At 39.2% G+C, this 12,166-nt stretch overlaps 1 protein-coding gene across 3 annotated transcripts in view; it reads left to right on the top strand.

The window, feature by feature from the left end:
* Positions 1–12,166, top strand: part of GCFC2 (GC-rich sequence DNA-binding factor 2) — a 27,891-nt gene that overhangs the window by 6,375 nt on the left and 9,350 nt on the right. For all 3 annotated transcript variants that reach the window (XM_035897924.1, XM_009642517.2, XM_035897923.1), the window contains exons 3-10: positions 842–952; positions 2,260–2,421; positions 3,069–3,287; positions 4,332–4,417; positions 5,903–6,018; positions 8,591–8,777; positions 9,746–9,869; positions 11,588–11,666. In XM_035897924.1, coding sequence (XP_035753817.1) covers positions 842–952; positions 2,260–2,421; positions 3,069–3,287; positions 4,332–4,417; positions 5,903–6,018; positions 8,591–8,777; positions 9,746–9,869; positions 11,588–11,666 — 1,084 coding nt within the window. The remainder of the gene's footprint in view (positions 1–841; positions 953–2,259; positions 2,422–3,068; positions 3,288–4,331; positions 4,418–5,902; positions 6,019–8,590; positions 8,778–9,745; positions 9,870–11,587; positions 11,667–12,166) is intronic.

Raw genomic sequence — 12,166 nt, 5'->3', positions numbered from 1 at the left:
GAACGGGGGGCGGGGGGCGCTGCTGCCTGACCGGGCCCCGGGCCGGTGACCCGGGCAGCCGTAGGGACACTGGGTTCCGGACGGGGCTGCAGAGAGGGTTTGTAAGAGAAGTGCGTGTAAAAGCACTTCGAAGGGGACAAGTGGCCGCGTGCGGGTGGCTGGGGAGCTTTTGAAAGCTTCCTAGAACTGGAGAAAACCAGAGGAAACGAGATTAGGAAAAATTTCTTCACAGAAAGGGCTGTCAGGCTCTGGAATGGGCTGCCCAGGGAAGGGGTCGAGTCCCCATCCCTGGGGGTGTTTAAAAGCCGGGCAGACAAGGTGCTTAGGGACAGGGTTTAGTGGTGGGATGGCAGGGGTAGGTTAACGGTGAGACTTGATGATCCTAAAGGTCTTTTCCAACCTAAACGATTCTGTGATCTATGAGATAGCATGTGATTCCATGACTAGCATAGTTAATGATGAGCAAACTTAAATAACTGAAACTGAAATGTTTAAATGATTCTTCTGGGCTGTTGCTTTTGTGGCTGATGGCACAAGGTGGGTCAGGGCAGCTTACGGGTGCCGCCCTATGATGGACACAGACCGCAGAGAAACCATGTGTTTCCACAGTGCAGCATTGCTGTATTGAGGAGGTTGAGCTGTGCAGGTTTAAGTCAAGATGTGATGGTTCTTGAGTGATAAAGCCATAAAACTAGTTAGACTTAATGCATCCAGAACTTAAAAAAATATACTGTGCACACACAGAGATTACAAATAATTTTTTTATATATATATATGTGTATGCACAGATACTGCTCTCTTTGCTAACGTTACTCAGAATCATTTTGTTTTATCTGGATAGGTGATGAACAATTTTTTAAAATTAAAAAACCATCCTTCAATGAAGTAACCTTTAGAATTCGAAAGAAAGAAAGCCTACTGCCTGCGCAGACAGAAATTGAAGAAAGCAAAAGTAAGTACTTTTTTCAGTTAAATATTTGATAGAATACTTGTGTGGAAATATATTACAAAATAAGTAAGTGAAGAGGGATGTACAAATACTGCTGTTAGATATGTTTTTTTCTTGTTAATTGAACCCAGGATTATACTTACAATGTTACTTCACAGGTTTATAATTTTAATCTATTTGTGCTGAAATTATTTTCCATATGACCTGGGTAAAACAGTATCAGAACTTGGAGGCTGTTCTTGAGAAGACCTGGTTGTGCAGAACCCCTGTAGTACGTCAGAGTTAATCAACTTCTGACAAATTTGTACCTCGGCATTTTATCTTTCAAACTGTGTGGCAACTGCCCGCTGCTTATTGCTGTCAAGTTGCAGTTTGAGTATTTGCATCGAGAGAAAATGTGAGCTTAGTAGGAATTCGTTTGATAAAAATTAATGTAAACTTTAAACTTTGTGTTACTAAACTGTTACAACATTTGAATATTTTAAATGAATACAGTTATAGCCTTGATTGTTCTGGTAGTATTCCTAAGTCTTGTTGAACTGTAGTACTGAAGTTTCTGATTGGGATATTTGGGGTTTGTGTGTTCTCCAAACAAGTGTGTCTAAAAGTTCTCTTTCCCTTTCCTTTTGACACCTCTGTAAGTTCACAGATATACCCTAACTGCTGCTGTGAGATGAAAATAAATTAGATTGAGAAATAATTCCCTTTGAGATTGCGATTTAGATGAGATGGTAAATTTTCCTAGCAACTTCTTATAAAAGTATACCTCATTCTGTTGTTCAGTAATCTGATGATTTACTGAAGAAATAGTGGTAGATTAAGAGAACTCAATGTTTTTAAAGAATTCAAAGATAACGAGACAAGACAGACATACGCAAACCTCTGTAGTTTAAATAAGGTCTCCATTGTTAATGCTGGGGGAAAAAAAAAAGCACTTTCTAAATACAGTTTATAAAGTCAAGGGAGATGAATACAAATGTGCTGTGAGCTATCAGGATGTCAATCAGTTGTCATCTGGGAGCTGATATCATTGCTTTTGTGCATGTAAATTTGCTCTGTGTCTCAGAAGGACGTAATAGTTTAGGACTATCACAGATGCTTTGATTCCAGACAAGAACTGGCTTCAAATTACTGTCTTGGAGTGTTGGAAGATTTGGTGTGTTTTGATGAGGACAGGTGGAGACAGATGAGTGGCCAGTCTTTGTTGCAGCAAGGTGTAAAAAGTTACTGGTAACCAGTTATGGCGCATCAGCTTCAAGCAGCTGAAACTGAAATTGTGAATCTTACTTTTTTTTTTCGCCCCAAACCAGAAATCTGTCAGTTGGAGCCTAGAACTGGTTATACCAAAGGCACTCACAAAACGGAGGAGGAGAAGGAGGATGAAAGTTACTCTTCACTAAGTGAGGACTACAGCAGCTCAGACTCTGAAAATGAATCCAGCTCTCCACAGAGGAGGAAAGATTCATCACCAGGTTAGTTTTCTGGATTTCTTTCTTAAAGGAAGTTATTTTACAACATTCTTTATCTGAAGTATGTGACAAGATAGGGGAGATGAATCCCACTCAGCTGAAATAGTATAAGGGGTAGGCATCTTGTTCGTGCTGAGTTGGGGCCACACTTCTGAAAGAATAGTGACAGTTGCCCAGTATTTTTCATTGCAGATGCTTGTTGTATTTCTGTGTTAAGTTTGGAAATGGATCAGAAATTATGACTCTGGGTTTTGAAAGAAAAAAAAATCCTGTTTAATGATGCATAATTGCTTTCGGGAGATTAAAATTTAAGCTCATTTGTGCTGTCTGATTTGTAAACTTTGGATTCCTTTGTAAACGCAATATTTAATAACGCATATCTTTTGGGGAGATGGAAAAAAGGAGGACAGGCAAATGGCAATTTATTTAAAAGAAAAAAAGTCTGAACTTTGTTTTCAGACTGAGAAGTCGCTTTTTAAGGATGCTTTTCCATCTCCTTGTATTCAACATGGTAAGCTTAATAGAATAATTATCTTGTCCTATATTCAGAATTGTACAGTGATCCTGAACGGTGGTGATTATTGACATTAAGAGCAACGGAGAGTGTTGCTTTTAGTCTTTTGCTTAGATTTTCTTTCTCTTCAATGCAGGTTATATCCCCAGTGCAGCTTGTATTGATGCTGCTCGGAGGAAACGTCACTTAGCCAGGACACGGGCTGATTATCTTCCGCTGGATGTTTCAAACAGTCATCGGGTCTCTCGGAGAAGAGAAAGCAGTGATTTAGAGAGTGAAGATGAGTCTGATATGAAGAATCTCAATTTTGTTCCTAAAATGAGAACTCTTAGGCAGAGGATGACTGAACACATGGGTGAGTTTGTGGCATTTCTCCCAGTGGTTGTGGCTTTGTTTTACTGATGTCTGGAAGAATGTGGGACTTGCCGAGTGAAGAGCGAGTGCAGCACAAGGCTTTGCTACTGAGGGGTCTTGGTAAAGGGCTGTACAGCTTGTACTTGATGTTTATATATGGGATGTTAATCTGGTTTAGGACTCGCTAACATGGTGGTGCAGGATGCTTTAAGAAACATTTAAAAAATGTTTCTTGTTGACTGCAAAAAATTGCCTTGCACAGGTGCAGCACTTAATGTGAATGAAGGTGCTGTGGTGTAAGACAAACTGTCCTGCTGTCCTGCCTCCTGCTTCTGGTGTGGTCTTCCCAGTGCTCTCCCTGCGTTGATATTATGGCTGTTCTAGACAAGGGAAAATAAGACCCAGCCACCCAGCCCTTCAGAAGTAAACAAACCTATTGCACGCACATATGCACGTGGCTTTTCCATTGCTTTTCTTCCTCTTACAGCTGCTTACAGTTTTGTTTATGAAGCACTGGTTTACCAGAGTTGTAGACTGGTTGTCTTTATTATTTGAATAAGGGTTATAAGGAATGTGTAACTGTGAGCTGATTCTGAAATTCTAACCGATGCTAAAGAGATATTTTTGTATCTATAGTCGAGCATAGGTTTTAGAGTATTCAAGGATTTGCTGTGTGTAATGCCACTGTGTTACAGTCTAACTGTACTTATACTCTTATTGATGTGTATTCTACACAGCTTTGCTTTAAGACATAAAAATGAGATGTTTGTGCTCCTTGTACTGTGGTAGTAGTTGTCTGAGAAACAGTATGTTGGGGAAGTAGAAGTTGGTGTGAATTCTACAGATTCCACTAGCCATTTCCAAGTCTTCCTTGCCTTTCAGTTTGGAAGTCCTCCATCTACAGCTTTTTAATCTGGTTTTTGTGTGTATCGCTTCCCAGTAATGGGTGGGAGAACTATTATTGCTTTAGAGGGAGGAGAACATGGTAGGGGAAAAGTAGATAAAGGATGTAATTACATCTAATAATGATTGTTTTCACTTCCAGTGTCTGTGAGTGATGAATCAAGTGAAGATGAAGCACAAATTAAGTGGGAAGAACAGCAAATAAAGAAAGCTGTTAAACTCTCTCAGGTGACACATGCTTTCCTAACCATTGGAAGATGCTTTTTGCTCATTGGCAAGGGAGCGTGTTCTGGAGTACTGTCATATCTCCTACCTGTCCTCTCATTAGGGAGGTTTTTAGGAAGTTACACTCTTAATTCTTCAGAGAAAAGGCAATTAGAAATAGGGGAAGATAATAATGAAAACTTGTAATGTCTGTCTAGCTGTTCAGAAGCAGGATATTGTTGTCTGCCTGTGTGTGTTAGAAGACTGTGAAAAGTAGACAATAAAATTCTGAACCCTGACTTTTTTTTGCTGCTGTGCAGGGGATGTTGAAAGCAGGAGTATGCAAATACTACAAATGTCAGAAAGTCACAAAGCAAAAATTATCCTTTTATTATGCTAAATTTGCTAACTTTCTGTTGGGTGGCAATCTGAGAGCTCTTCTCACAGTTCACAAGAATTCTGTCTCTTTCTGGTAAATAATTGGCAAAAATAAACTGTGACTTCTGATGAGCTGGAAGTTTTTGTTTCTGGCTTGAATCACCTACTCTGGATCAGACCAGGAAGATCTGAATAACCAGTTCTTTATTTCAGAATAGACAATTGTTGAAATTTCTGCCTGCTGAGTGGAAGTAGTTAGAGGACTGGGACAAAGTTACATCCTTCTGCTGCTGAATTTCAAATCCAGCATGATTGGTGTTCTTAGGTCCTCCTACTCATTTCTGGCAAACTCTTTTAAATTCTCCTGTTTAGGAAACTGGAACAATTTTTAGTAGCAAACCTTGTTAATCATGGACTTGATTGTTTCAACTGATTGTGTTTTGGCTAGATTTTAATATACACAATTCTACTGTTTTAGAATGCAACGTGTCTTAATTTATAAGCTAAAATTCAGTGGAATTTTTTTAAGTTATAATTACAGTTAAGCTGAGTTGTCAGAATGAAAAAAATCTCTTTTGGCCACTGGCTTTGTCAGAAGGTAGCATTTATATTATAGCGGGGGAGGAAATTGGAAAGTTTACTATGAGAAAATAGCATATTAAGTGACTAATAGATGGCAAATATTTATGATTAATATATTGAAATACTGTTAAAAAGCAAGGTATGAGTAAAATCAGGTACTATCATCACTGCTTGGATGTAGTTTATTTCTACATTTTATATTTAGAATCTTAATACTAGCAAAGTCTCAGCTGTCAGTACAGAAGCATTATGCGTTATTGAAAGCTATTTTTATTTTCAGACCAAGACAGCAACTTAAGTGTACCCTAAATTATGGATTACTTTGTGCTGTTTATGTTTATGCACTATATGTTTTTATACAACATATAGATGCAGTTTTTATAATTTATTTCCCTTTTGTGTTGTACTTTTCTGTACTTAATTTGATGAACGAAATATATATATCTATGCCTTGTGTATTCAAGTGATACGTTAATCTGTAGAGCTGCAGAGGGAAAACTTGTGTAAATGGTTTATTTTATATATAATTAACACTTAGAATTCTTGTAGGAAACTTATGATGATGCTTCCCTGCATAAATCTCAACCAACTAAACCAAAGTTTGATCCCTCTGTTTCTCTACCACCTGTGAACTTAGAAATTGTGAAGAAGCGACTGACTGAAAGGTAAATCCTGCTCTTATTAACTTTTGAGTTGTCTGAGTTTTTGTCACAGAATGAGAGATGACAGCTTTGAAGGCTTACTCTTTTTCTGTAGTACTGGAGGATTTTTGGGTGGTTATTTCATGTGTAATAGGCCTGTTATGATGTCCATAGAATCATTTAGCTTGGAAAAGACCTTCAAGATCATAAAGTCCAACCGTTAACCTAGCACTGCCAAGTCCACCACTAAACCATGTCCCTGAACACCACGTCTACACGCCCTTTAAATACCTCCAGGGGTGGGGACTCGACCACTTCCCTGGGCAGCCTGTTCCAATGCTTGACAACCCTTTCTGGTAGGACAAAAAAAACCTTCCTAATACTCAGTCTTAACCTTCCCCTCACCCTGTCACTTTTTACTTGGGAAAAGAGACCAACACCCACCTCGCTACACCTTCCTTTCGGGCAGTTGTAGATGCCAATGAGGTCTCCCCTCAGCCTCCTCCAGGCTAAACAACCCCAGTTCCCTCAGCTGCTCCTCATAGGACTTGTGCTCCAGACCCTTCAGCAGCTTCGTTACCCTTCTCTGGATGCGCTCCAGCACCTCAATGTCCTTCTTGTAGTGAGGGGCCCAAAACTGAACACAGTATTCAAGGCGTGGCCTCACCAATGCTGAGTACAAGGGCACTATCACTTCCCTGGTCCTGCTGGCCACTCTATTCCTGATACAAGCCATGATGCCATTGGCCTTCTTGGCTACCTGGGGACACAGCCAGCTCATATTCAGGTGGCTGTCAACCAATGCCCCCAGGTCTTTTTCTGCCATGCAGCTTTCCAGCCACTCTTCCCCAAGCCTGTAGCGTTGCATGGGGTTGTTGTGACCCAAGTGCAGACCCAGCACTTGGCCTTGTTGAACCTCACAGTTGGCCTCAGCCCATTGATCCAGCCTGTCCACATCCCTCTGTAGAGCCTTCCTACCCTCAAGCAGATCAACACTCCCACCCAGCTTGGTGTCATCTGCAAACTTGCTGAGGGTGCACTCGATCCCCTCATCCAGATCATTGATAAAGTTATTAAACAGAACTGGCCCCAATACTGACCACTTGTGGCCAGCCGCCAACTGAATTTAATGCCATCCACCTCTTTGGGCCTGGCCATCCAGACAGTGTTTTACTTAGCTGTCTTATGGTGGTTCTTATACCAGCTGCAAGAGTAGCTCAGTATTTCCTAAAGCAGCAGTTAATTCTTTACAGCCTGTTTGGGCGAACTAGAACCTGCCTTGATTTTTTTCTTCAGTCATGTGCCAGGCTGTGACTTTTCTGTAGCAGTTCAGCTGCTGTATGGGCAGCTGAAGTGTCCTGGGATGGAGGTGGGAACCTCCAAGAGGGTGTGTGAGGACAGCTGGGGTCTGGCATCCTAAGGTAAGCCATCTCCTGTCATCTCTCAGAGCACTGGGAAGCAGCTGTTCAGATAAGTTTAGACAAGTAACATTATACAGCTGAAATATAAATCTGTGCTGCAGCCTTGCACCAAGCTCTCTCTGTATATGCTTTGCTTTGTACAGACCATCATTCACCTGCTTGTTTAAAGAATTGCAACTAAATTGGACTAAATATTTTTATGGAATTGTACGCTTTCTTTGCCATAATCACCTGCAAGGAAAGAGTTAAATTAAGTAGGAATGTAGGTACAGGATCAAATAAGAAAAATGAGAATAAGGCTATTAAGAGTGGGAAACCTCTTCATAAAATAGGAAGAAGGGGAGGGGGAGCCTGTTTGACGTAAACTTTATAGAAGTGTTAACATGATAAATTCCGAAATAGCTTTTTTTTTTTAACTTCTAGCACAGTAGACAATGATAGCTTGATTCAATTATTTTCAATTTCAAAAATTTCAATTAAGTGTTCCCTGCTTCAGGGAATGGAATAAGTCGTGGTCTGTTTCTTGGTTCTGTTACAGGTGTGCTCAATCACTTGGGATATGTAAGGAGGGAAGGGGCGGGGGGGGGGGAAAAGAAGAGGAAGCAGAGATGTAACACACATAAAAGTTCCTGTGCTACCTATCTAATAGTGACAGCTGTAGACGTAGGTTCCTGGGTCTTATCACCTACTAGCTAGCAGCAAGAGTCGCCAGTTGGTTTGTATTTAGTAGTTGAGCACATGGTGAATACTTATAGGTACTGCTATCCATGCAACTTACACTAAACCAGTATGGACATGCTGACATGAGCTGTAGTTTTGCCCAGATTATGTTGGGTAGAATCCATTTAATGTGATATCACAAAATCTGGCACATCATGTTTTTTAGAAAGCGTGGTATATTGAGTAATCTAGTAAAATGTCAGCTGTGCTTTCAAAACTAGCACCACGTAAGTGACATTTGAGTCTCCAGAGCACAATGCTTGTCTGCACCCCATGCTTCTGCAAATGTTGGCGTGGATAAATCTTTCAATGCTTCTTAGCTCAAAGGCAAGTACTATTATTAGCACAGGCAAAGATTTTTGTATGGGATTATAATGGCAAAAAAGTGTTTTGGAATGTATCAACTGTTAACTTGGCAATAGTTTTAGTTGTCTGGGTTGTTTTTTTTTTTTTAGGATAACATCATTACAGGATGTGCACCGTGCCCACCAGAGGGAGTATGAAAAATATATGGAGGACATTGAAAGTTCAAAGATGACTGTCCAGGAGTTGGAGAAGTCTTCAGATGCAGCTGTGAATTACAAATTCTACAGGGCCATGAAAACATATGTAGAAAACTTGGTAAACTGTTTGAATGAAAAAGTATGTTTATTTTCCTCTTTGTGTGGCGTTTTTTTAGTGTTAAAGGTGCACTATGTTAATGAAAGAGAAGGGGGGTTTGTTTGGAAACGATGAGGGATAACACTCAGTTAAAAATCAGTTCTGTCAGAAATTTTAATGTAACGGGAAACAATACAGGGAAATCAAATCGACCCTCATCTGAAGTGATGATCAAGATAGAATAGATACACTGGCTTGAGCTGTGTGATCTTGCCTAGCTTCTGTTGGATGAAAACAAAATGTATTGGAGGGAGTTTTCTGCAGGTCTAGTAAACAGGGTGCACTGAAGTTGAATGAGAGGTGGTGCTTAAATTAATTTTCGGGATCTCTTGAAATGTGTTTACTCAGGGTTACGTAACAAAGGTAGTAAGGATTTCATGTTAGGTTGGAGTTGGGATTGAGTTAGCAGAGCTGTGTGAGAATTTGTCTACATTATCAGCTGCATCTGTTTCCTGAACTGCAAACCTGTGTATTTAAATATATAAAGGTTGGAAGAAGGGGAGAAGCCGCCTGAAGTTTGGCCTCAGTGAAAGTAAACTGCTGTTATCCTCTATAGATAGTGCTGTCAAATCTAATTTATGTCACTTAATTGCATTACAATTGTGAGTTTCTTTATGTAACTTTAAAGACAACAAATGTTAGTTAACGAATGAATTTTCTTTAATGGCTAGTGACTCAAAAGCAAACTGAAAGCAAATTGAATGCACCAACAGTGTCTTGTTGAACCTTTATGTGTGAAGTCTTAGGTAGTGTTCTGATGAGCAACTGGTATTTAGTTTGTGTTTTTTCAGCCTTACAAAAAAGCCTGAAATACTCAAATTGGGAACTTGCTTTTGAATCTATGATGCTTTGGGTCTAATTTCATAGCTATACTGAAAACCCATGAAAACTGGTTTTTGTTCATTCTTTTGGGATTTAAATTAATTGAAAACTTGATTCCTCTATTTCAGCTGAAATACATTAATGATGTAGAATTGGCTGTACATCTACTTCTTCAGCAACGAGCCATGAGAGTCTTGAAACGAAGGCAAGATGAGCTGAAAAACGAATCTGCTTATGTTCAGCATCTGACAAGTTAGTATGAAGTTAGAAGTTATTTTCTTATTTTTTGAGCAGAAATATACAGTTCCTTTTTGGATGAAGTTTTTAATATTCACCTTGATCTCCTTTCCCCTTCTCACTGTCAGTAGGTGCGCTCTACCTCAGTTGAAATCCTTACCCCAGCAAGGCCCATGATACTATTCTTCTCTGGTTTAATAGTGAATGTAATATGACAAAAGTTTGTCATTCTTTTTTTTTTTTTTGTCATTTGTCAATTTTTAGTTATTCAATTCAGCAATTCTTCATGGATATTTAATAAGACAAACTGAGTCAGTTTTCTAGTAGGTCTTAAGTTGGAGAAAGCTCGCTTATTATGCAATTCTGTGAATATATGGAAAAGCAGTGTGTTTACTTGACAGCATCACTTTTACATGAGAGTGTCTTTAAGGCTATGTGTCTGCTCAAAATGGAGATTTCAAACTAGGAGGTGACACTCATGTGAAGGGAAGGATGTGAAGAAAGAAGCCATTTTGTGTAAGGGTATTATCTAAAAGAAAAGTGCTTTTTCAGTCACTATAGGAAAAAATTATTACGATTTTTCTCATCTCATATTTTCTTTCCACACGGATGTATTGTTTATATGCCGTGTGAATCTTTAGCTGCTGCTGTTTAAAAAAACCAACCCAAACCTCCAGAACCAAAGCCTTTAAAACTGCTCAGGCAAAACTGAGAACAATATGCTTGGAGCTGCTGGGAACAGATGGAGGCCAGATGCACCAGTTTCTGGTAACTACTAATCATATGGGTTCAGTCTTCTCACTGCAGAGGATAAAGTGCTGATTAGGGAAAGCTAGCAGCCTGTATGATTTTGTAAAATAAAATGGTGTAGTAGACTGACAGCAGGTGTTAAGAAGAAAAAGGTAGTGCCATAGTAGTTGCCATTAAAATGATTTTACTTGTAGCTCATTACAAATGAGACTGTACTTGGGTATTTAACAGCGCTTTTAATTGCTTTTTATATTCTTAGTTGTATTTAATATAGCAGAGAGGCTGTTTTTTCTTCTATGATTACTTCGGTAGTAGTACACTTTTTTTTCTTCTTGGCATGTTGTGCATGTGTCAGTCAGCTAGTAGTGATACAAATGAATGGCCTGAGTAGATAGTGTTCCTTATTTCTACTTCTGTAGAAGTTGGACTCAAGAATCAGAGTAGGTGTGATTGGGGTCACACAGTCAGTGACCACTCGGATAACAGGAGACAACGGGGAGCTGACTAGTCTTGAAATCTAAATGCAATGATTTTGAATAGTGTAAATCAGGGTTTTTAACTTCTGTTACAATGTTGGAACTGAACCTCAAAATTTATTCTAATTTATTACATGGTTTCATTTTTGACATAGAGGACAAAGGTAGGTTCCTGTGCTTGCCTTTCACACTGCTGAGGACCTGCTGTGGAAGCCACTAACTTCCTTTTCCAGGATTGGGAAGCAATGACCATTCACTGGAATACCATCAAACTCAACTTTTCATGAACTGCTGTAAGGGAGCAACCACATCTGACTATATGTGGTTAACAAGTAATATTTACTCTGTGTTACTCTGGAGACTGTTAAGAGTTTTGATTAGGAAGTCTGATTTTTCTTCGGCTTTCCAAATGAAGAACAACAGAAGGAGAATCTGTGATTCCTCTTTGAGAAAATAGGAACTTTAAAATCAACCACTTTATTTTTCACTGTTTCTGTCTTCTGCTAGGTGGAAATGACAAAGCAACTAATGGCAAATTGGAGGGTGATGAGAAGACACAGCTTCTGGAAATGTGTGAACATCGAAGGTGGGTATTAGGTATATGTATGCTTAACTCTGATAAATGTACAGTGGCTTTCTGTCACTTACGCAGTGATGAATGTAAACCTGTAGGATTACTAAATGAGATTATACAAAAAAAAGTGTTTGCTTTCCCAAACTCAAAGTACTTGAAAAACATCTTTTTGTTAATGTTACTCTCTTTGTCTTGATTTGAAACTGAATGCTAATAGGTCTTGTTTTAAATTAACAAGGCTTAAGTGAGGCTATTTACAAAACTATAGGACAGAAGCTTTTTCTGTCCTTTTGTAACAAATAAAATTATGACCTTATACAGAAATATATTTTTGTACTATTGTATAGTTAGCAAAAAAAAGTCAGGCAGTATCGTTGCTACTGGGGGGGTGGTGGCGGCAAGTGAAGCAAAGCTATATCTAGCCTCTCCCCTGATATCAGTGTAGGAGTATAGGCCAGATACTGCATTTTGGATATTATAGCATTCAGAAACTGCTTCCGATTTCCCCCCCC

The sequence above is a fragment of the Egretta garzetta genome, unplaced genomic scaffold (genome assembly GCF_000687185.1).
Source record: "Egretta garzetta isolate BGI_Z169 unplaced genomic scaffold, ASM68718v1 scaffold87, whole genome shotgun sequence".
NCBI lineage: Eukaryota > Metazoa > Chordata > Aves > Pelecaniformes > Ardeidae > Egretta > Egretta garzetta.
The sequence above is the reverse complement of the archived record's forward strand: the minus strand, read 5'-3'. Positions and strand labels throughout refer to the sequence as shown.